Here is a 25,763-nt window from a genome sequence, read left to right on the forward strand (position 1 = left end):
AAATAAAAACAAGTACTAAAATGTGGCTTGTTGACAGAAGAGTCATCCTCTATGTGGCTTTTCCTGTAGTTTCTCAAACCTGATGAAATAAAATTTAAGAATTCTGAGCATGTAAAAAGAATCTCCAAAAAACAGACCAAGTTTATTCCATGTGCATTATTTTTTTTACTTCAGTAGTCTTAGTTAGCCTACTGTGTTAGAGCAGTGATTTTCAAAACACGGCTCCATCGACTAGCAGCATTTTTACAGGGGAACTTGTTTGCATTGCAAATTACTGACCTCCACACCAGAGTTTCTGAATCAGAAACTCTACACATAGGGCCCAGAAATCTGTATTTTAAGCAGCATCCAGGTGATTCTGATGTAAGTTAGGTCTGAAAGCCACAATGTAAGGGAATAAGGAAATAGTACTAAAACAGTAAAATATAACCACAACACGAAGTATCAGAAGGATGAAAGCAAAAATAGAACAAGTCAACAGTAACCGATGATATACTCTGTCCCACTAAAGGGTACTGTAATTCACTTTAGGGACAAAACAGCGCAAAAAACAAAAGTAAATGTACATGTATAATATAATCAGAGGGTTCTGATGAATATCATACTGATAAAGGCCAATAAGGAAGAGCCACCTTTAAGTACTTATAAAATTAAAGAAATAATGCATAATGAATTATTACCACATTACTCATTATTTTGCTCACTCAATAAACATTCACTGACGACTACTATTAAACCATACATTATGCTAAGAGCTAGAGCTATGACAAATAGGTGTGGTTTTTTTTTTTTTAATGTTTATTTATTTTTGAAAGACAGAGAGAGACAGAGACAGAGCATGAGCAGGGAGGGGCAGAGAAAGAGGAAGACAGAATCTGAAACACGCTCTAGGCCCTGAGCTGTCAGCACAGAGCCTAACGGGGGCTCAAAACCCCTGAACCATGAGATCATGACCTAAGGTGATGTCAGAGGCTTATTAACAAGCTACTGGGCCACCCAGGTGCCCCTACAACAAATAGGTTTTAATGAAAGCAGAAGATATTTTGAAAAGTCAAAGCTTTTCTTTAAGTAATTTTGTTTATTGTACTGGAACTCTTACCAAGGCAGATTCTGAAAAAAATGAGTCTGTATCTGTTGTGTACATGTCACAATAAAACATTAGGTGTCTATATAATTTATCAATTGTTAAGTCCAATTAAATTAATTTGAATGTCTATGTGCCTAAGGGAATATTAGCTCCAAAATCCTCTAAAACTATTACACACACACACACACACACACACACACACACCACATCCATATATATATAACACACATACATGTATGTATATATAAGTATATATAACTAGAAAAACTTAAATAAAAAATCTCAGCTAAGGATTGACAAGGATTAATTCTTTTAGAATATAACCAAATTCCTTTTGATTGCTATTGGCAATTTTATTGCATGGATACATCCTCTTCTCAACATGTTCATTTTTCTACATCCTGTGCATCTATATATCATCATCTCTTGAGAAGCAATGTTTTGTGGTAGGGAGAGTACACTATAATTTGGAGTCTAAATGCAAGTTCAAAACCATTATCAGTGACTTAATTATCTATGTCATTAAACAAGTTTTGTAAGCCTCAGTTTTTCATTTAAAAAATGTTAACGATTTGTTTATAAAATTGAGAATTTGGTTTACAAACAAGTCTACAGTACATGTTTCACAAACATTACCCTCTTTTCTCTTTTTCAGAATGGTATGCCTTCTGTCAGTCCATTAATTACCCTCAAAGTATTGATGTGATGTATTTTCATATTGACAATCAGAAAGAGGACACTGCTTACAACATTTGTGCCTCACAGGCCTTTCCGTGGATTCATTTTGTCATTTCACAGATTCTTCTAAGTATTTAAATACTGAACGTGCAGTACTGTGGGAAAGACCTGTATAGGGAGTTTTGACACCCAAGACTAGTTTCATTAATGCCAGCAATAGCTTAGGCTTTATCTCCTTGGATTAGGTAATTTCTCATGAAAAAATAAGGGTGCTAGATAATTTCTTTTTAATTTTTTTAAAGTTTATTTATTTATCTTGAGAGAGAGACAGACAGACAGACTGACAGAGTAGGGGAGAGGGAGGGACAGAAAGAGAGAGAGAGAATCCCAAGCAGGTGTGCTGTCAACACAGAACCCGACATGGGGCACAATCTCACGAACCACAAGATCATGCCCTGACCCGAAACCAAGAGTCAGATGCTTAACTGACTGAGCCACCCAGGCACCCCTAGACAAAATAATTTCTAAGGCTTCTTTTGGGTCTTTGAAATTCCAATTCCAAATTTGGGGGAAGAATGATTTTAGATCATTAGCAAATAGACCCTTGGACCTGGGAATATATCTTATTTGGAAAGGAAAGCTCAAGATAGAAAAGTAAGACAAAATAAGCAAAATTAGGAGACTACAAAAAGATCAACCCAGCTAAATACCTCTGCTTCCCCATATTCATCCTGCTAAAATGTCCTCCTGTACACACACTTATGTATCAGAATTTAAGTTTATTCATTTTGAGAGAGAGAGAGAGAGAGAGAGAGAGAGAGAGAGAGAGAGAGTGTGTGTGTGCGTGTGAAAGCAGGAGAGGGACAGAGAGAGACAATCTGAACCAGGCTCCACAATGTCAGTGCAGAGCCCAATGCAAGACTCAATCCTACAAACCGTGAGATCATAACCTGAGCCGAAATCAAAAGCCAGACACTTAACCGACTGAGCCACCAAGGTGCCCCTAGGTAACAGAATTTTATCCCTTGTAATATATGTGATCTCAGTATTAGTCCTTCTAGAATACTTTATCACAGCGGATGATTTTTCATACTCATGGCAGGGACAATGATTCTGAGTAGCTGCTCTTTCTCCTTTGTTGTCTTATCATTTTTCTAATCATTCTAAAGACAGGCTTCCAGCAGGAGAGTGTGACCGATAACTGTCAGCAAGATAACCAGACAACTAACTTTTATTAGCTGTATGTCACACAAAGTGGGGTGTGGCAGACACCTTTGGTGTTGCCTGGCTCACAATTTATCTTTCTGGGAAAGGCTGCATAACTGACATTTCTACTCACTTCCATTTTCACATTCATTTATCAAGAAATAATACTACTCAACTAGGCCCTTGTAGAAGCTCCAATCTCTGGTGAAGGCATCAACTTATATGGAAAGTTTGTTTTTATTTCAGTTCATTACAAAAGTACTTCCTTCCACTGACACTAGCTGGCTCTTGCTTTGTTTTATACACCTCATTCTCATAGGTTTTCATACAAAACCAGTAAATGATGCCAAGAAAAAGTAATATTTAGGAGGCACCTGGGTGGCTCACTTTGTTAAGCATCCAACTCCTGATTTCAGCTCAGGTCATGATCTTGCGTTTTAAGCCCCGTGTCAGGCTCTATATGCTCAGCACAGAGCCTGCTTGGGATCCTCTGTCCCTATGCTGCTGTCTCTCAAAATTAAATAAACAAAAAAAAAAAAAAAAAGTAATGTTTAACATCTCACGGTTACCTCTGCTTCCCCATATTCCTTTCTGTTAACCATTCATTCAGAGATCTAGGATTCTGACTATGAGAGAACAAGAGTAAGACATGGAGAGAAACTGTACTTTTCACGTAAGAGTTATTTGTATTTTCTATAGCCATTCTATTAACATTCCCTTATAAACCAATTTCTAAAGCACTGAACCAGAGACCCATTTGTCCAGCCTCCAAATTTTTCTAAACTATAGATATAAAAGGTCTCTTTCAAAACACTCTCCTGTACTAATCAAATGAGTATCATTATTCTTTTGTAAAAGACCCTATCTGTATAAGCATATAACTTTTCATAGAATTCAATATTTCTGTTATTCATCACATGCTACCTTCTATTTCTATAGTGTGATTTTTTCCAACAAGTAGAATCATGATTGCAACTATTAAAGAATTAGTAACAATCTAAGTAACTTAATGCCCAAGTAACTGTAGAGCTCTAAAATTTAATCTCTATCTCATTTGGGAGGGTCTCCTTTGAATCTTCCTACTTGGAAAATTTACATTTAACAAATTAAGAAATTTGTTAGAATCAGACTGCCATGAATACCACAAAAAACTAATTTCACTTTAATGGAGGCTAATTTATATTAAGACTAAGATACATTAACATTCAAAAATATTTCTATCTTACTTCAATATTTTAATACTGCATTAATATTTTAAACTTTACGCCCAATTTTCTCTCAGTCAAGTAGCATGAATTAGATTTACAGTTGAGTTGTGTGAGATAAATAAACTGGCACTAGATTTATAGACTGACTTATAATTATGAAAACCTTCAAGAAAAAACTTTATTAATTAAAACACCAAGAAAATGAGGAACAAAGGCAGAAGAATTAGCTCTAATCATTCCAATTGAATTCTTAAAACTTTAACTCACTAATCAGATTAGTAAACATTATAAATCAAAAATTCCTTATATTATGAACAGAGAGAAAAACTGAAATGAAATAAAAGAGAACAGCTTAAACTTACTGGGTTGTCTGTGGAATCGTCAGCCAACTGTAAACCAAAATAATCGCGCTCAGTCAAATCAAGATGCTTGAAGACTATATCCAACAAAACTTGCCCCTGATCATGTTTCTAGAAGAAAAGAAAAGGAAATCAACACTGATAGGCAATATACTTTCACATTTTTGAGCTCCTGAATTTTTATCCTCTTCTATTAAATTGGCAACTATTCCCACACCAATGACTTGATTGAGAGTAAAGACTTCACATGTTACATAATACTTAAAAAACAGTCTGACTTGGGGTCCCTGACAGGCTCAGTTGGAAGAGCATGTAACTCTTGATCCCCTGATCATTATTAGTTTGAGCCGCACATTGGGTGTAGAGATTACTAAAAAATAAATAAACAAAAAAAAATACTCTTGATTTTTGTTCAGAAGGCTCAAAGAGCATATAAAAATATGATGACATTAAAGAAAACCTCTGATTGAAATGGCTTCTGCTTTCAAACTAGTGTCATGGGATTTTGATAATTTTATACTGTTGCCACATTAACTCACATATATATCTTTATCATTTGCCCTATTGGCTTTTTTCTAATTTTTTAAATGTTTGTTTATTTTTGAGAGAGAGAGACACAGCGTGAGTACAGATGGGGCAGAGAGACGGAGACACAGAATCCGAAGCAGGCTCCAGGCTCTAAGCTCTGAGCTGTCAGCACAGAGCCTGACACGGGCTCAAACCCACGAACCACGAGATCATGACCTGAGCCGAAGTCCGACGCTCAACCGACTGAGCCACCCAGGCGCCCCTTGTCTTACTGTTTTTATTCTTCCATTTAAATTAGGACTAGAAAGTGACACATTTAACTAAATAAAATTTAGTATTTCTGCATGTAAAATAAAGTCATCAAAAAGCCCCAACAATGATGAAAATTATTTGTAGCAAACTGATAAATAATATTTTAATTATGCAAGTATTCAGAGAACTTTAGAAAAATACCTCCTTTTAACCTCACATTAATTCTATCATGTAGGCATCATTTATTATCCTGCTGTTTTAGTAAAAGCAAGTATAACTTCCCTAAGTTCCACAGTTACTAAGTTGTAGGACAAAGGGCATGACTAGGTAATTTCCTAAAAAAAGAAATGTAATTTGTATGTAAGTGATGAATCGCTAAATTCTACACCTGAAATGAGTATTACACTGTTTGTTAACTAACTAGAATTTAAATAAAAACTTGGGGGAAAGATGTAACCAATAAATAAAAACATGGAGAAATAATCAACACATCTGGTAATAAAAGAAATCAAAAGTGGAAAACTATAATGCCATGCCTTGAGCAAACAACAATCCAAAAAATCCAATGAGTGAGATAAAAACTACTTATTGCTGCTAATATTATAGATAGATATAATGTGTTGGGAAAGCAATCTGAAAACACTAAGAGCAGTAACAATATTGACTACTTTTGGCATTCTAACCTTAGTGACAAATAATTAAATCCCGGATTATGACGAAACAGCTATACATACCACTATGTTCATTACAGTTTTATTTATATAAGACAAATATTAGAAGAAACATGTTAGTAAATAGTGGTATACCTTACCACTATTTTTTCCTCTCACTAGCTATAGCGGTTTGGAAGCTTCCAGATACATATTAGAATCAAAACTCAGAGCCAAAACAATGAGGACATGTACGTTTTCAAATAATAGAAAATAAAGAGGTACAACAGACTCCAGAGCTGGCTAATTCAAGCAGATGAAAGATATAATCAATCACCAGGTTTCTTTCCATCTCTCTTATCTGCATTCCTGGTATTAACTGTCTTTGTAGGCTGTTACCAAGATGGTCACAGCAATATCAAAATTCATACCAATACATGACAATGTTGAAAAGAACAACCTTCTTAGTAAGGTTACTTTACAAAGAGCTATCCTTCGTGTCTTATTGGCCAGACTGGGTCAAAAAGCTATTTGCAAAACTCGTAAATGGCAGAATGTATGTGCTTCAAGTAGTGACTCACAATGGTGGCTGCTATTTAAATAATATAAATATTTTTTATACTGATACAACTCACCTCCCCGACCCCTCTCCCATTCTCATTAAATTGGTCAGGATGGAGATCAAGCATTACCCACCTTTTTTTTTTAGGTTTTATTTATGAGAGGAAGAGAGAGAGAGTGAGAGAGCAGGGGAGCGTAGAGGGAGAAGGACAGAAGAGAATCCCAAGCAGGCCCTGCACTGTCAGTCCCCAGTGTAAAGCTTGAAGCCACAAACCATGAGATTGTGATCTGAGCCTGAAAACCAAGAGTCGGACGCTTAACCGACTGAGCCACCCAAACGCCCTAAGCATTAGTCATTTTAAAAAGCTACTAAGGTGAGGGGCGCCTGGGTGGCTCAGTCGGTTAAGCGTCCAACTTTGGCTCAGGTCATGATCTCACGGTTTGTGGGTTCCAGCCCCGCATCGGGCTCTGTGCTGACAGCTCAGAGCCTGGAGCCTGTTTCAGATTCTGTGTCTCCCTCTCTCTCTGCCCCTCCCCCACTCACGATCTGTCTGCCTCTATCTCAAAAATAAACATTAAAAAACAAATTTTTAAAAAGAAATTCTGTTCAGCTTTTTGAGGTACCACCAAACTCCTTTCCACAGCAGCTGTAGCATTTCACATTCCCACTAACAATGCATGAAGGTTCCAATTTCTCTAAATCCTTGCCAACATTTGTTATTTTCTATTCTTTTGATTGAAGCCATCCAAGTAGGTATGAGGTAGTACTTCAATATGGTCTTGATCTACATTTGCATAATATCTAACGATGTTGAGCATTTTTTTCATGTGCTTATTGGCCATCTGAACATCTCTGAAGAAACGTCTAATCAAGTTCTTTGCCCATTTTAAAAACTGGCTTGATAAACTTTCTGTTGAGTTTTAGAAGTTCTTTTTATATTCTGGATGCTAGAGCTTTTCTGGATGTATAATATACAAATATTTTTTCCCATTTGTAGGTGTCTTTTCACTTTCTTGATCATAAACTTGGATACACAAAGTTTTAAATTTCTGGGAAGCCATATTTATTATTTCTTTTGATATTATATCTATGAATTACTTGCCAGGTCCAAGGTCATGAAGAATTACCTATGTATTTTCTTCTAAAAGATTAATGGTTTTAGCTCTTAACATATAGTCTTTTCAGTCTTTTGAAGCTTATTTTTCTGTATGGTAGGTATATATATACCTAGGTAGGGGTGCAGCTTATTTCTTCTACATGTGGGTATCCAGTTGCCTAAGCACCATTTGTTGAAGAAACTATTCTTTCCTCACTGAATCTATCTTGGTAACTTTGTCAAAAAACTGTTGACCACAGATGTACGGAATTATTTCCAAATGTATAGGTTATTTTCTACTCTCAGTCATCAGTTTTGTTTTCATCTCCCATATACTATATAGACTTAGTTCTGAAGAATCCTACAATCCAGAAATGCCAATAGTCGCTGATGAAAACAGGCCAAGAAAACCTGCTTGCTCTAGCCAAATGACCAGGAAAAGAAGGGTTTCTAGCAGCACAGAAACCTTACTGACAATGCCAACTCTACTCCTGCCAAACCCAATGGGAAAAAAACAGAGCCCATCTCCAGTAGTGCCGTGGAAATCAAGTAGGGAACTAGAGTTCCATGTGCCTCCTGGTACTAGCAGGGAGCCAATGGGAAGCCTGTTCTACCTCTGCCAACCAAAAGCCAAGTTCCAAAACACAGTTACCCCTTAGTAGTGGTAACAGCAGAAGCTGAGTGTGTTACTGAACTTCCATTTCAGCCTTATAGTAACAGGCAGTGTTTAGCTTCCCCCACTGTTACGGTGACAGCAGAAGGTGAGAGGGAAGCCTAGATTTCCACTAACACACCATCCAGCTATAGCAGGTGGCACCTATCAAACAGAAAGCAGGAGGAGGTAACTAGAAAAAAGAACAGTTAAATCGTGAAATAACAGATACCCATGATAAGCTGCATATAAAACTGACCAAAATTAAAAGAGCAAAAGGTTTTAAAATTCAGCTACAGTGTGGAATACATGCATGGCTTTCAATTAGGTCTCTGGACAAGATACACACAAAGCAGAATAAGGTAATTACACAAAGTTTCTAGAAACTAAATTATCATTAGAACAACCCACAAAAGCAGGCCAGGACCTGTATACTACCAAGGTGACTCCTTGCAATAAAGAAGATCGAATACAATCTAGAGTCTCACAAAATATTCCCCAAAATGTCTAGAATACTACCTAAAATCACTCATCATACAAAGAACTAGGGAAATCTCAACGAGAATGAGAAAAAGCAATCAACAGATGCCAACAATGACATGACTCAGATGTTGGAATTACCTGACAAGGATTTTGAAGTAGTCACCTTACAAACATTTCAATGAGCCATTATGAATGCTGTCAAAAACAAAGAAAGAAAAAGAAAACGAAAAGAAAGGGGCACCTAAGTGGCTCAGTCAGTGAAGCATCCAACTTTTGATCTCAGCTCAGGTCATGATCTCATGGTTTGTGAGATCGAGCCCCTCGTTTGGCTCTGCATGACAGCACAGAGCCTGCCTGAGATTCTCTCTCTCCCTCTCTCTCAAAATAAATAAATAAGCTCAAAAAAATTTAATTAGAATATTTTTGCAAAGAAACAGAAGATATACAAGAACCAATGGAAATTCTGTAACTTAAAAATATAAAGACTTGATGTGCTCAGTAGGAGAATGAAGATGATAAAGAAAAGAATCAGTGAATTTCAAGACAGATGAATAGAAATTACAAAAAGAAAATAAACTGTAAGAAAGAAAATGACCAGCCCTTCAGTCATTCAGAAAATGACCAGACCAAATATAACAGTCTTGTCCCTGGAGTCCCTAAAAGAGAAGATAGTTTTGGGATAATAAAATATTTGAGGAAATGCTAGCTAAAATTTTCACAAATTTGGCAAGAAATGAAAACACAGACTCAAGAATCCAAGTGAATCCCAAGGAAAATGGTTCAAACAAATACACCCTGAGACACATCATAATCAAACTACTGAAAACAAAAGATAAAGGAAAAAGGGGCGCCTGGGTGGCGCAGTCGGTTAAGCGTCCGACTTCAGCCAGGTCACGATCTCGTGGTCCGTGAGTTCGAGCCCCGCGTCAGGCTCTGGGCTGATGGCTCAGAGCCTGGAGCCTGTTTCCGATTCTGTGTCTCCCTCTCTCTCTGCCCCTCCCCCGTTCATGCTCTGTCTCTCTCTGTCCCAAAAATAAATAAATGTTGAAAAAAAAATTAAAAAAAAAAAAGATAAAGGAAAAAAATCTTGAAAGCAATATTTACCTATACAAAGTGACAATTCAAATTAAGATAGATTTCTCATCTGCAACCACAAGGCCATAAGGAAGTTGTACATAATATTTTCCACGTGCTAAAAGAAAACAGCTATCAACACAAAATTCTTTAGTAAAAGAAAATATTGTATAGGAATGAAAGATAAATAACATTCTCAGAAAAAGGAAAATTTAAGAGAATTTATCACCAATAGTTCATCACTAAAGGAATACCTAAAAGAAGTTCTCCAACCAGAAAGGAAACAGTAACAGGAAGAAATATGGAAAAATAGAAAAGAAAAAAGAACAACAGAGTGGGAGAAACTGGGAAAAATCTAAAAGCCTATGCTTCTCTTTAGGATTAAATTATATTTGATGGCTAAAATAAAACATTGTAACTTTATCTGACATGCTGCCCAATGTACATAGAGAAAAAAATTAACACAATTGAAAGGGGGAAAAGTAAAGCCCCCTAAAGGCAGGTAGTTTCTATACTTCATTCAAGGTAGTAAAATATTGTTGCCAATATACAGTTGACTCTTGAACAACGGGGATTAGGGGTGCCAATCTCCATTCCTGTCCCACAGGTGAAAATCTGCATATAACTCTCAACTCCCCAAACCTTAACTGGTGACTGGAAGCCTTACTTACTGATAACAAAAAAAGTCCATTAATGTCTATTTTGTGTGTCATGTGTGTTATATACTGTATTCTTATAATAAGCTAGAGAAAAGAAAATATTAAGTTATTAAGAAAATCATAAGGTCGGCACCTGAGCAGCTGACTCTTGATTTTGGCTCAGGTCATGATCCCAGGGTCATGGGATTGAGCCCCATGTCAGGCTCTGCACTGAGCATGGGGCTTGCTCAAGATTCTTTCTCGCTCTCTCTCTCCTTCTGCCCCTCTCCCCTGCTTTCACTCTTTCTCTCCCTCTAAAAATAAAGAAAATTAAAAAAAAGAAAAAGAAAATCATAAGAAAAAGAAAATAACATTTATGGTACTATACCATATTTATCGGGAAAAAATCTGCATATAAATAGACCCATGCAGTTCAAACTCATATTGTTCAAATCTCAACTATACTACCATAATTAGTATGTAAAAAATGTAATACCAAGCAATCATCAAAAACAGCCATGCAAAAAGATACTTTCAAAAACACTAAAAACGAAATTCTAAAAAAGGTTTACATAACCTATTAGAAAGGCAAGAAAAAAAATGAAAAGCATAATAAACAGAAGCCAAGTAATAAAATGGCAAACCTAAGCTCTAACACACAAATAATTACATGAAAGTACATGGTCTAAATAGATGAATAAAAAGGCAGAGTAGGGGGAAAAACCATGATCTATTATCTACACCAAATTTACTTCAAATATAATGATATATGTAAATTGCAAACAAAGGGATTGAAAAAGATGTATCATGCAAACATTAATTTTAAAAACTATACTTGAAAACAAAAAATTTTACTAGGGGAAAGAAAAGAACATTACAAAATATTTATGCACAAAAAAACACAGCTGGAACACAAATGAAACAAAAATAGAACGGGAAGAAAATCAGAAAATAGAAAAAGCACAAATATAACTGCCAGTGTCAAAAATTTATCAATTGCTAGAATTATTAATAGAAAATTAGCAAGAATATAGAATTCAACAAGACATCAACTAACAACATCTACATGGGACACTCTATTCAACATCAGAATACTCATTCTTTTTGACTGTCTATGGAATATTCATAAGACAGGCCATATCCTAGGTTATTAAATAAATCTTACCAAACTGAAAACTAAAATCAGTGCTCTATAACCATAATAAAATTAGAGCAGAAAACAGTAACAAAGTTAAAAATTAGAAAAACTAAACACTTGGAAAATAACTCATTTTTAAATACTCCACAGGATAAAGAGGGCTCAGTAAAATAAAAAAAATACAATAAACTGGAAAAAAGAAAATTCAATATATTAAAATTTGACTACAGAATATAGCTAAAGCTGTGCTGAAAAGAGGATTTATGACCTAAAAGTTTACTTTAGAAAAAAGGAAAGGTCTCCAGTCAATAACCTGAACTCCTAACAAAAACTAGAAAAAGCAAAATAAATAGAAGTAAAGGAGTAAAATACAGGTAAGACCAGAAATCAATGGAAATCTGGTTCTTTGAAAAGATCAAGAAAATTGAAAAACTTCTAGCAAGAGTATAAAGAAAAAGAGAGAGAACACACAAATTACCAATTACAGAATTAAAAGTAAGGATGTCACTGCACACTCCAAAAACATCTACAAGGTAAGTAAATAGAAGAAACATATCTATACACAGACATTTCACAATTTGGGTGAAATAAATGATTTCCTCAAAAAATAAAACTCTACTAATATTTACCTAGTATGAAATACTTTGAATAGCTCTACAATTATTTTTTTCAATGAAACTGTACTTAAAAAAAAACAAACAACAACAAAAAAAAACACCTCCCCTAAACTGAAATCTCCTGGGCCTAATGATTTCACTGAAGAATTAATTCTAAGAAACATTTAAATAAGACTTAAGAACAAGTCTACTCAACCTACCTCCAGAAAATCAACTCACTCTGTGAAACTAGTATACCCAGATATCAAAGCCAAAGTACAAAAAAAGAAAACTACAAATATTTCTCATGAACATACATGCAAAATTCCTCAAAGAAATATTAGTAAATGGAATTAAGCAACCCTCAAAAGGATTATACACGATGAACAAGTGAGGTCTTCCGGAGACGCAAGTGTGGTTCAATGCTGAAAATCAATCAGGTAATGATGTCCTGAAAGCAATTCCCTTGGCCTACTTCCCAGCAAAACAACTACTGTTAAGGAAAACAAGCAAAAACACAACCCCAACAATTTAAAGCCTCCGGGAATTGTGGTAAGAACATAGAACAAATGCAACAGCATTTATTCAAAAAACTATACTAAGTCTTGCTAAGAATGGTCAGTCTGTGGCACTTGAGCCATGATCTACTTTCTCTCTCTTCCTCCTAGGCTAATGGTAAGCAAGCTCTACTCCAGGATGGCCAAGAAGAGAAAAATCCCTCTACCCTTAGATAGTAGTCAAGGCATACAGAATCTATACAGAAGGGGCAGGCTGCCAGCATTCTCAGGCATCTCAACTGTGTTTCAGATTTTAAAACACAGGATGGTGTGGCCAAGAAGCTGGAAGCCTCCACCCAGCCCTCACTCATAGAGCAGAGACTGGTCTCAATCACAGAAAGTAAAAAATACTGAAGCCATGAAGCAGATGGGATTGCCCAGGGTCAGAAGAAAGAGTAAAGAAACAGCTGATGGAGAACCTTGACAGGTACCAAAATCCCCAGCAGGCAGAACAGTGACTGCCAAAGAAGGCAATAAAAACATATTTGGTTAAGTGACTACATAAATGATAGAATGGCCTTCAGAAAATAATTTAAAGTTTATATGGCTTTTATATATGTCACTTAGCAGGCATTCCTGGTCCTTCAGAGGTTTTTCTTTTTTCTGTTTTTTGTTTGTTTGTTTGTATGTTTACTTCATAAGAGGACCAGCTAAACAAGACATCTGAGGAAATCTCTAAAGCACAAGGGACAGTGCATCCTGCATAGATACTAACTTACTGGAAACAGTTCCTTTACAGATGATGAAACTGTTCCTGAGGTTCCTGGGTGGCTCAGTCGGTTGAGTCTCTGACTTTGGCTCAGGTCATGATCTCACAGTTGCTGAGTTTGAACCCCTTGTTGGGCTCTGTGCTGACAGCTCAGAGCCTGGAGCCTGCTTCAGATTCTCTCCTGTGTCTCCTCTCTTTGTCCCTCCCCTGCTCATGCTCTCTCTCTGTCTCTCTCTCAAAAATAAATAAACATTAAGAAAAAAAGAACTAAAAAAAAAAAGCAAATAAAGAAACTGTTCCTAACAGAACTTATCTAGGTTTATTACTAGAAATTTAAGTTGATAACAACTGCCAGGCAAAACTGAGATTCCTGTTGGCAGGCCAAGCACAAGGACAGATGTGTTAGACAAGTTTATGAGAAATACCAAGCAGCAGCACTATAAAACCTATGGCAGAGAAAAATACTCTGTAGGGTAGTACAGTAAAACGGAAACAACAGTCAAGCCAAGTCCTTACTTGGCTAGTTAGTATGTAGTCTTGGGTGAATTTTGTTCTAACTAAGCCAGTTTCATCAACTCAAAACCTATGGGGTAGACTAGTTCATGTGTGTTTTGAGGTGGCAAAGGCCAGATTTGGGCTTCCTGCTTCAACCATTGGAAATGTAACTGGTCTACTACATCTACCCACCCACACATATACATGTGTGTATATGTATCTTTGTGGCAGAAAAAAACCCAAAAGTATTTCATACTTTAAAACGACTGAAAACAACTAGAGTAGATGATCTCTGAGGTCCCTCGTTTCTAAGGATGCTTTCCTGAACATGGAAAAAAGAAATGTTTACACATAAGAAAAAAGGCAATTATGTAACAGTTAATGCAGGTTAGAAACACTAAAGGGCTGGAGGAAAGAGTTACTTTCATAATGTTTAGGCCAAAGGCATATAATGTGTCTTAACAGTGACTGAAATCCTTCAGATCCCTCTTAGAGTATGGACTTTGATTATATCCCTGGATGGAACATACACAACAGGAATAGATTTTCATTAGGAGTCTACAGTGAGGAAAGGTTCTTAACAGACAACATAAACTTTAAGAGATAACATAAACACATGGGTTTTGAAAAGAAAAGGAGGTAACTTATTGGTGGACAACGTAAAATTTAGTAGTGGCTTAAAGGAGTGACAATAGCTTCTTTTTTCTGCCTGGAACTAATTTATAAAACAGGAGAAGGGGAAACAAATATTATGGTACTCCAAATATAAACTACACCTTCTATAGTTTAAAAAAACTGCATTTTTTTCTATACAAAAGTCAAGAGAAAGGTTCTGCATAAAGAAAAATAATCCAAACAGAGTTATGGCTAGCAAAGTTAGTAATGACTGATAACAACAGTGATAGCCAAAGCTTACTGACTACTTGCTATGTCTGACACTTGTAAATGAACATGTAATAATTCACTTCATTATCGTGAGAACCCTCTGAGGTAGGTCCTGTTAAGACTCTTGAGGAGTGCCTGGCTGGCTCAGTTGAAGAGTGGGCAACTGTTGATCTCCGGGTTGTGAGTTTGAGCCCCCATGGTGGGTGCAGAAATCACTTAAATCCTAAAAAAGACTCTTTAAAGATGAAGAAACTGAGGCAGAGAATATAAACACAGATTTGCAAAGATCACACAGGTAGTAAGTAGTGGAATTTACATTCTACCCCAGATTATCTGGCTCAAGAGTCCATGCTTACAGCCACCATAAAATACTTTGTTTCATAGAATAATTTTGCCATTATCAACAATGGAAGACTACTTATACTTAGTCTCCTCAGCTGAAAGGAATATTTTTTAAGCTGGGTACACACAATTGCTTTGTATAACCCATATAAAAATACCAACTTTCCTTTCCAGCAATATGGCAGAGTAGAAAATCTAAGAACTCTCTGCCACAAAATCCCTAGAGATGCTGGTAAAAATGCAATAAACATTCTTTTAATTGTATTGCTGGGTTGAAAAGAAGCCTACAGCAAGGAAAAAGAGGGAAATATAAAACTTAAGAACTGTGCTAGGACTGCCATGGAAAGGCTTCTTAAGGAATAAGCAGTCTAAGTTTATCACATACAAGTGAGACAATTTGAGTAGGAGATGGGCTCAAATAAGGTGAGATACAGGACGAAGACTTTTTCACTGAAACTCCCAACTCACATGGTGACATTATTTTTTTTTAAGTTTATTTATTTATTTTGAGAGAGAGTGTGCGTGTACAAGTGGGGAGGAAAAGAGCAGAGGAGACAGAGAGAGAGACAATCCCAAGCAGGCTCTGCACTGTCAGTGTGGAGCCCAACACAAGGCTCAATCCCATGAACTGTGAGATCAGGACCTGAGCTGAAATCAAGAGTCAGACACTTAACCAACTGAGACACCCAGGCGCTCTCGGATGGTAACATTATTAACGAAAGGCAGATTAGTGGGGGACAAAATCCTCCCACCAGCCCAGGATAAAACGAAAGAAGTTTTTCTGCCTCTACCTGGGATCCAGATGAAGTGGAAAAGTTTCCCCTGAAAATTATTCACAACCATAAGGCTGCCCTCACAAGGGTCTAATGTTTGAGTTTATACTGTCTATTGCTTAAAGAACCCCAATGGTGAATAATTATGATCAAATATTAGTTCTGGGTAAAAACAAAACATCCCTCAAGGAATGCATCCTTAACCCAGACTACAAACAATTCTCAGGGATAATGCTTATCTGAAGACAAGGTCACAATTCAAAATTATAAAACACTCGTGGAATCAAGACAAAAGTCATGAAAGCTAATTACATTCTTTTAAAAACTTCAAATAATAGAGCCATAAAGACCATAAACTTAATGATTAAAAGTATTAAAAATATAGGGGCACCTGGGTGGCTCAGTCAGTTAAGTGTCCAACTCTTACCTTTGGCTCTGGTCAGGTTCTCATTCATGGTTGTGAGATTAGAGCCCCACGTCAGGCTCTGCACTAAGCTCCAGAGCCTGCTTGGGATTCTCTCCTCTCTCACTCCTGCCCCTCTCCTCCAGTCATAGTCGATCTCTCTCAAAATAAATAACACCCCAAATTACTTATAGATGGGTTAAAAAATGTTAACACACAAGCCTCTGACAAAACTGAATTAAGAATTAAAAAAAAAAAAATTAACAAGAACCACATATAGAGCATATGGATCTAAAACAATGAAAGAAAATCAGTAAGCTGTTTAAAATTTCACACATAAAAGGCACAAATAGCATTACCAAATCTGTGAAGTTCTAACCTTCAAAGAATACAAAATCTCCATCTACCTAAACTTTTCCAATGAATAGAAAAGCAGAGAATGTTACTTACTCTGATGATTCTACTTTAAAAGCCAATAATAACAGTAAAAAAACATATGAAAGTGAATCACATTAATGAATAGAAATGCAAAAATCTCAAATAAAATACTAGCAAACTGAATTTTGGCATCACGACAAAAAATGATTCGAAGATTTTGTGGAGGATTTAATATTACAAAAGCTATAGATAGAATTATTAATTTAGTATTAACAGAATAAAGGAGAAAAAGCATACAAATACCTCCTCATTCAAATGGAGAAAAAATGAAGTAAAACCACATAAACAAATTTTGCAGTAACAAAACACAAAGAAGGGCATTAGAGAACTATAAAGGGAGTCAATTCAAAAAGGAAAGATAATATTTGTAAATATTTACTCACCCAACAAAGGAGCACCTAAATATATAAAGCAAATACTAACAGACAGGGAAAAATTGACAATAACATAATAAGTGTAGGTAACTTTAATATCCCACTTACATCAAAAGACTGCTCAATTAGACAGAAAATCATAAAGAAAAGACTGACCTTAAACAACACATTAGACCAGATTAACTCAATAGATATATACAGAACATTTCATCCAAAGGCTGCAGAATACACCTTCTTTTCAAGTGCACATGGGACATTCTCTAGGATAACTCACATGTTGGCCCACAAAACAAGTCTCAATAAATACAAGAAGACTAAAATTATACCAAGGATCTTTTCTAACCACAACAGTAGAAGACTAGAAATCAATTACAAGAAGGAAACAGGAAAAAAATACAAACATGGGTAGACTAAACAACATGCTACTAAACACACAATGGGTCAACAAAGAAATCAAAAAAGAAATTTAAAAAATACCTTCAGAGAAATGAAAATGGAAACACAACTTTCCAAAATCTATGGGATGCAACAAAAGCAGTTCTAAGAGGGAAGTTCATGGTGATGCAGGCCTACCTAAAGAAATGAGAAAAATCCCAGATACACAACTTAATTTTATACCTAAACAAACCAGAAAAAGAAGGGCAAAGCCTAAAATTAGCAGAAGAAAGGAAATAGTAAAGACCAGATCAGAAATAAATGAAACCGAGACTTTTAAAAACAAGAGAAAAGATCAATGAAACTAATAGCAGGTTCTTTGAAAAGAAAATCAATAAATCATTAACTAGACCCATCAAGGAAAAAAAAAAGAGGGCACAAATAAAATCTGAAATAATGAAATTACAACTGACCCTATAGAAAAATAAAGGATGATAACAGACTACTACAATCAAGTATATGCCTACAAACTGTAAAACCTAGAAGAAATAGTTAAATTCCTAGAAACTCATGACTTATAAAACTGAATCACAAAGAAATAAAAAGTCTGAATAGACTGGAATGCCTAGCTAGGTCAATAGGTAGAGCAAGCAACTCTTGATCTAGGGGTTGTGAGTTCAAGTCTCACAGTGTTTGTGGAGATAACCTAAAAAGTAAAATCTTAAAAAAAAAAATTTTTTAATCTGAATAGCCTAATTACAACTAATGAATTAAATCTGCAATTTTCAAACTCCTAAAAACCTAAGGCCCAGGATCAGATGGCTTCACAGGTGAATTCTACCAAACATTTACAGTTAGTACCTATTCTTCTCAAATTATTTGAAAAAACTGAAGACGAAGGACTGCTTCCAAAATCATTTTACAGGGCCAGCAAAACTAAAACCAGACATTCTGCCCATATCGCTGATGAACATAGATGCAAAAATCCTCACCAACTAACAGCAAAGTAAATTCAACAATATATTAAAAAGATCATACACCAGGACCAAGCAGGCTTTATTACAGGGATGCAAGGATAGTTCAACATCTGTATTTCAATCAAAGTGATACACCACAACATCAAAGGATGAAAATCATATGGGCATCTCAGTATATGCAGAAAAAGCACTTGACAAAACTCAACATCCATTTATGATAAAAAGTCTCAACATTAGGAGGGTACAGAAGAAACATACCTCAACGTAACAAAGGCTACATGTGTAAGATCCACAGCTAACATCAGACTCAATGTTGAAAAGCTCACAGATTTTCCTCTAAGATCAGGATAAGGATAACTACTCTCACCATTTTTATTCAATACACTACTGGAACTCCAAGCCACAGCAATTAGGCAAGAAAAAGAAATAAAAGGTATCCGAATTAGAAAGGAAGAAGTAATATTACCATTACTTGTAGAAAACTTAATTCTATATACAGAACACCCTAAAGACTCTACCACAAAACTATCAGAACTAATAAATTCAATAAAGTTGTAGAATACAACAGTAACATACGGAAATTGGTTGTGTCTCTATAAACTAATAATAAGCTATCAGAGAAATTAAGAAGGGCTCCTGGGTGGCTCAGTCAGTTAAAGCATCTGACTTTGGCTCAGGTCATAATCTTGCGGTTTGTGGGTTCGAGTCCTGTTTCAGGCTCTGTACTGACAGCTCATAGCCTGGAGCCTGCTTCAGATTCTGCGTTTTCCTCTGTCCCACTGCCCCTCCCCCCACTCGCTCGTTCAAGCGCTCTCTGTCTCTCAAAAATGAATAAACAGGGGCACCTGGGTGGCTTAGTCGGTTGAGCGTCCGACTTCAGCTCAGGTCATGATCTCATGGTTTGTGGGTTCGAGCCCCGTGTCAGGCTCTGTGCTGACAGCTCAGAGCCTGGAGCCTGCTTCGGATTCTGTGTCTCCATCTCTCACTGCCCCTCCCCCGCCCATATTCTGTCTCTCTCTCAAAAATAAATAAACATTAAAAAACATTTTTTAAAAATGAATAAACATTTAAAAAGTTTTTTTTTAAAAGGAAGTGAAATTAAGAAAACAATCACGTTTACCATAAAAAATAAATAAATAAAACACCTAGGAATAAATTTACCCAAGAAGACCAAACACCTATACTCTGAAAACGATGAGACAATGATGAAAGAAATTGAAGATAAGTAAATGAAATGATATATAATTCTCAAGGGCTCCAAGAATTAATATTGTTAAAATATCCATAATACTCAATGAAATCTACAGAAACAATGCCATCCCCATAAAAAATACCAATGACATTTTTCACAGAACTGGAACAAATAATCTTAAAATTTGTAATGGAACCACCAAAGACTCCAAATAACAAAAGTAATCTTGAGAAAGAACAAAACTGAAAGTATCATGCTCCCTGATTTCAAACTACACTAAAAAACACAAAAATAGACACAGAGGTTAACAGTATAGAGAGCCTAGAAATAATCTCAAGCATGTATGATCAATTAATCTTCAATAAATGGTTCTGGGAAAACTAGACAGTTATATGAAAAAAAAATGAAACTGAACCAATACCTTGTGCCAAAAATAAACTCAAAATGAAATAAACAGCTGAATGTAAGACCTGAAACCATAAAACACAGAAGAAAACACAGGCAGTAAGCTCTCTGACATGGGTCTTGGCAATATTTTCTGGAACGGTCTCTTCAGGCAAGGGCAACAAAAGCTAAAATAAACAAAGGGGATTACATCAAACTAAAAAGCTTTTGTACAGCAAAGGAAACCATCAACAAAATGAAAGGGTAACCTACTGAATGGAAGAAGATAACTGCAAATCATACAACCAATAACGGGTAAAGGGCACCTAGGTGGCTCACCTAGGTTAAGCATCTGACTCTTGATTTCAGTTCAGGTCATGATCTCCCAGTTCATGAGTTCAAGCCTTGCATTGGGCTCTGTACTGACGGTGTGGAGCCTCCTTGGTATTCTTTTTTTCTCCCTCTTCTCTGCCCCTTCCCCACTAATGCTGTCTGTCTGTCTCACTCTCTTTCAAAATAAATACATAAATTAAAAAAAAATAAAAGGTTAGGGGCACCTGAGTGGCTCAGTCAGTTAGGTGTCTGACTTTGGCTCGGGTCATGATCTTGCAGTCGCTGAGTTCGAGCCTTGCACTGGGCTCTGGGCTAACAGCTCAGAGCCTGAAGCCTGCTTGGGATTCTGCCTCTCCTTCTCTCTGTCCTCCCCTCCCCAAAACCACCACCTGCTTATGCTCTCTCTGCTCTCAAAATGAATAAACTTAAATAAATAAATAAATAAATAAATAAATAAATAAATAAATAAATGTAAAAAATATAAAAAATAAAAATAAAATCACATTACTAAGTATTAAAAAAGTCATTATGGTGCATAATGATAAATGGTGCAATTTGCCAAAACAATATGCCATTTCTTAACTTTTATGCACCAAAAAGAGTTCCAAAAATGCAAAGTGTAAGCCACAATAAAAAAATACCACTTCACACCTACAAAGATGGCTATAATTTTCTTTTTAAGTGGAAAATAACAATTGTGGGCAAATTTATGGAGAAACTAGAACCCTTGTACATTGCTGGTTAGAATGTGAAATGGTGCAGCTGTTATGGAAAACAATTTTGCAGTTCCTTAAAAGCTAAACAAAAGTATCATATGATCTAGCAGATGCACTCCTGGGTATATACCCCAGGGAACTGAAAACAGGGATTTGGATATTCACAAGCTAATGTTCACTGCAACATTATTCACAAGAGGTGAAAGGTGCAAACAACCCAAGGTCCATCGACAGATGAATGAACATACAAAATGCAGTATACCTGTATAATGGAATATTTTTCAGGAATAAAAAAGGAATGAAGTTCTGATACATTCTACATGGAATCTTGAAACATTATGCTAAATGAAACAAGCCTACATAAAAGAACATATATTGTACGATTCCACTTAGATATCTAGAATAGGCAAATTCATAGGTTTTGGGGTCAGGGAAAAATGGGGAGTAATTGCTTGATGGTTCAAGAGTTTCTGTTTGGAGTGATGAAAAAGTTTTGGAAACAGTATTAATGGCTGCAAAACAATGTGAATGTCATTAGTGCAATTGAACTGGACACTTAAAATGGTAGTAAATTTTATGTGATATATATATATTATTTTAAAATATAGCAATATACCTAAAACCACTGAAATGTACAATTACAAAGGATGAACTGTACGCTTTAAATGTGAATTATATGTCAATGACGCTGATAAAGCATACATACTATAAAGTTGACAGTTCCTACAAGAAGAACCTGACAAATCTTTCCCCACAGGAGATTTTAGCAAAAATGAACTACTGATAAACCACAAAAAGAGTGAGATAAATACTGGAAACATAAACGATCAATAATTATAAGGGAAAGGGAAACAACAACAACAAAGGCACAATGAAGTGATGGACAGTGGACATCCTTGTTTCCAGTGTTAGGGGAAAAATTCTAGTATTTCATTTCTAGGTATGATGTATGCCTTAGGTATCTGTAAATACCCTTCGGCAGTTTATAGAAATTCTTTTCTATTTCTAGTGCACTAAGTTTTTGTTTTTTTTAAAACATGTTGGGGAACTGATCACATGGAATTTCTCCTTCACAGCTCACATTCTTGAAATTAACCTAACTTGGTATAAACACATTTTATGAGTACTGTGTGTATGTGCCAATATAAATTTAATTTGTTAATAATTTGTTTGAAAATTTTTCAGATCTTGTTCATTTTGTTCTACAATATTTCTTAATTTTTTTTAACGTTTACTTTATTTTTAAGAGAGACACAGTGTGAGTGGGGGAGGGACAGAGAGAGGGGGATATATGGAATCTGAAGCAGGCTTTTGGCTCTGAGCTGTCAGCACAGAGCCCAAGCGGGGCTCAAACTCACAAACTGAGATCATGACCTGAGCCGAAGTCAGATGCTTAACCGACAGCCACCCAGGTGCCCCTACAGTATTTCTTTATATAATAATGATCTGACTAGCTATAAATATGAAGGTTATGCTGGTTTTGTAAAATGAGCTGTTAATTATTACTTCTCTTTTTATTCATTGGAAGAGATTGGTGTTATTTTTTAAATGTTGAAAAAATTCATTAGTAGAAAGTAAAACCACGATACTACAACATAAGCATCAAAACGGCTGAAATTGAAAAATACCAAGTGTTGGTGAGGATGTAGAGAGAGAGCACATGTCAACTCTCATAAGCTGCTGGTGGAAATGTATATGCAAATATAACCACTATGAAAAACTGTTTCATAATATCTGACCTAAGCTTTCCACTCTGAGATATTTGCCCAAAAGAAGTATATACGTATATATATTTTTCCACCAATTTACATATATGAATTGTTTAAAGCTGTAGTATTCATAGTGGCCCCACAATGTAAACAAACCAAGGGTCCACAAACAATGGACTGGATAAATTTTAGTGTACTTATGCAATGATGTCTCACTATTTATTGCTTTATGGTAAACACACCAAGATGTTTTTTTTTTTTTAATTTTTTTTTCAACATTTATTTATTTTTTGGGACAGAGAGAGACAGAGCATGAACGGGGGAGGGGCAGAGAGAGAGGGAGACACAGAATCGGAAACAGGCTCCAGGCTCTGAGCCATCAGCCCAGAGCCCGACGCGGGGCTCGAACTCACAGACCGCGAGATCGTGACCTGGCTGAAGTCAGACGCTTAACCGACTGCGCCACCCAGGCGCCCCCACCAAGATGTTTTTTAAGAAGTATCAGGGGCACCTGGCTGACTCAGAAGAGCATGTGACTCTTAATCTCGGGGTCATGAATTTGAGCCCCACATTGGGTGTAGAGATTACTTAAATACATTTTAAGAACTTAAAAATAAATAAAAACTATTAATATCTTTCATGCTTCCGTGGGTTGATGGGCCCACTCTGTGGTTCTTACTTGTGGTTGCAGTTAGATGGCAGCTATTAAATTCATCTGAAGTTTGACAGTACCAAGATGTACATGAGGGCTCACTCACGCGATTGGCAACTGATGCTGACTGCTGGCTGGAGTATCAGCTGGGACTGTTAACCAGAGAGCCTACATCTATGGCCTCTCCATATGGTATAGGCTTCTCACAGCAGGATACCTGGATTCTGAGACTGTTCCAAGAGTACCAGCGTTCTAAGAGACCCAACTAGAAGGGGGACGCCTTCACATTACTGGCAGTCACAAAGAGTCTCTTTATTGCCATGGACAGAAACAAATCACATAGGCCAGGCAACACTCAGGGGTGAGGAACTCTGCAATGGTGTGAATACTAAGAGGTATGGTCCAGTGGGAGGCCATCTTTGGGGACTGGCTGCCACAAATGGAATATGACACAGAAAAGGGGAGGAAAAAGAAATATTTAGGTCGAACCATATATAAAACTGCTGACATGGTGACTTACAAAAATAAGAATTTCACATTAAAAACAAACAATACTAATCTATGGTGATAGATATCAGAACGGTGACTACTTCAGGCAAGGAGTGATAAATAACAAGAAGGAAGTACAAGGAATGCTTCTAAAGTACTGGTAATATTCTGTATCTTGATCCAATGGCTATTTCACAGACGTTAGTTTGTAATTCTTATCAATCTTACATTTAAGATTTGATTTTTACTGTATGTATGTTATACTTCAACTGAAAAGTTACTTCTGCCCCACTTGCACTACCAAAACCCTGAAATATCAGTTCTTATTCATTCAGACTGAGAAAATTTTGTTTTACCAAGGAAAATTAGCAAGTAAATGGCCCAGTGGGAACTCTAATGTATCACTTGCTGATACACAAAAATTGTCAAGTTTTACTCTTTACATATAAACCTCCCCACTTCAAACTTAGCCCCTGTAACATTCTACTTTTCTACTCTGCTTTCATTTAAAGCTGAACTAAAATAGATTTTTCCACAGGGAGACCACAGATCTGTACAGTGCTCTGTCTTCATTTAATCATTCCCATTTATCCAGTGTTATTAATATGCAAATGCACAATGCAAACAATCAACTCAAGAAGAAATGTTTGTGTATGGGGGTATGCTTAGGGACAAAACAAAATCTCTTGACTCTTAACTTTCAAAAGTATAAACACCTAACTAGTGGAAAACTGCAACTAAACATTCTTTTAAAAAATGAATTTATTCATAAAAAATCTTCATTGAACACTAACTTTAGAACATAGTTTCTCAACCAACTTTGGCACTGATGACATTTTATATTAGAGACTTCATGGAGAGGGGGACTATCCTGTGCATTATAGGATGTTTAGCTGCATCCTTGGTTTCCACCCAGCAGATGCTAGTAGCTCCCACCCAACTGTGACAACCAGAATGTTTTGACATTGCCAAATGTCCCCTGGGGGAGGGGGAGCAGGTATAAAATCAGTCCCCTTTGAGAATCATCACTACAGAGGAACATTTACAGTTCTAGCTATGGGCTCAAAACCACTTCCTAAAGACAATTCTTGTAAGACTATAGATTCGTTTCTCACTGAACTTTAGAAAAATACTAAACAGAAAGCCTACTCCACGAGGGAGGAGAATAGTAAGTATAATACATCTGGGACATGAATTTTGACTATGTCCCATTTAGTATATGCAATGAACACAACGGAAAATGTGCTCTATAAATAACAACTAATTATAGAATGTTAATGAGGCCAAGGCAGTCTCCATCCCTCCCAACTGTGTTTTTATGACAGAGACTACATGGATCCAAATCATCTTGCGTACTTTTTAAATACAGATTCCTAAGCCCCCAAAAAGACCTACAAAACTGAGGTGTGCAGACAGCAATCCGAACTTCTAATAAGCTTTCCTTAAGAGTCCACCATTAAATTCTTATGCATACAAAAACGTAACACAAACAGCACCATGGACTACTTATCTCCAATCTTTCATAACCACAACTTTTAATTTGTGCCACTGATCAGAAGGAGATATAGAGAAGAAACAGAAGACCAGTCAACTGATAGCAGATGGTGTGGCAGATAAAAACATCAGTCTGAGGAGTCAAAGGGCCAGGATTTTTATCTCAATCTATCACTTACTTGGCCTGTAACTATGAGCAAGGCACAAACTCCCTGGGTTTGATTTCTCTATCTATGAAAAAGAGGTAATTGTCATACCA

At 36.3% G+C, this 25,763-nt stretch overlaps 1 protein-coding gene across 9 annotated transcripts in view; it reads right to left on the reverse strand.

Moving 5' to 3' along the window:
* PTPN4 (protein tyrosine phosphatase non-receptor type 4) overlaps window positions 1-25,763 on the reverse strand; it is a 219,252-nt gene that overhangs the window by 120,401 nt on the left and 73,088 nt on the right. For all 9 annotated transcript variants that reach the window (XM_053214891.1, XM_053214895.1, XM_053214894.1 and 6 more), the window contains one exon: window positions 4,542-4,649. In XM_053214891.1, coding sequence (XP_053070866.1) covers window positions 4,542-4,649 — 108 coding nt within the window. The remainder of the gene's footprint in view (window positions 1-4,541; window positions 4,650-25,763) is intronic.

Source organism: Acinonyx jubatus, chromosome C1, assembly GCF_027475565.1.
Source record: "Acinonyx jubatus isolate Ajub_Pintada_27869175 chromosome C1, VMU_Ajub_asm_v1.0, whole genome shotgun sequence".
Classification (NCBI taxonomy): domain Eukaryota; kingdom Metazoa; phylum Chordata; class Mammalia; order Carnivora; family Felidae; genus Acinonyx; species Acinonyx jubatus.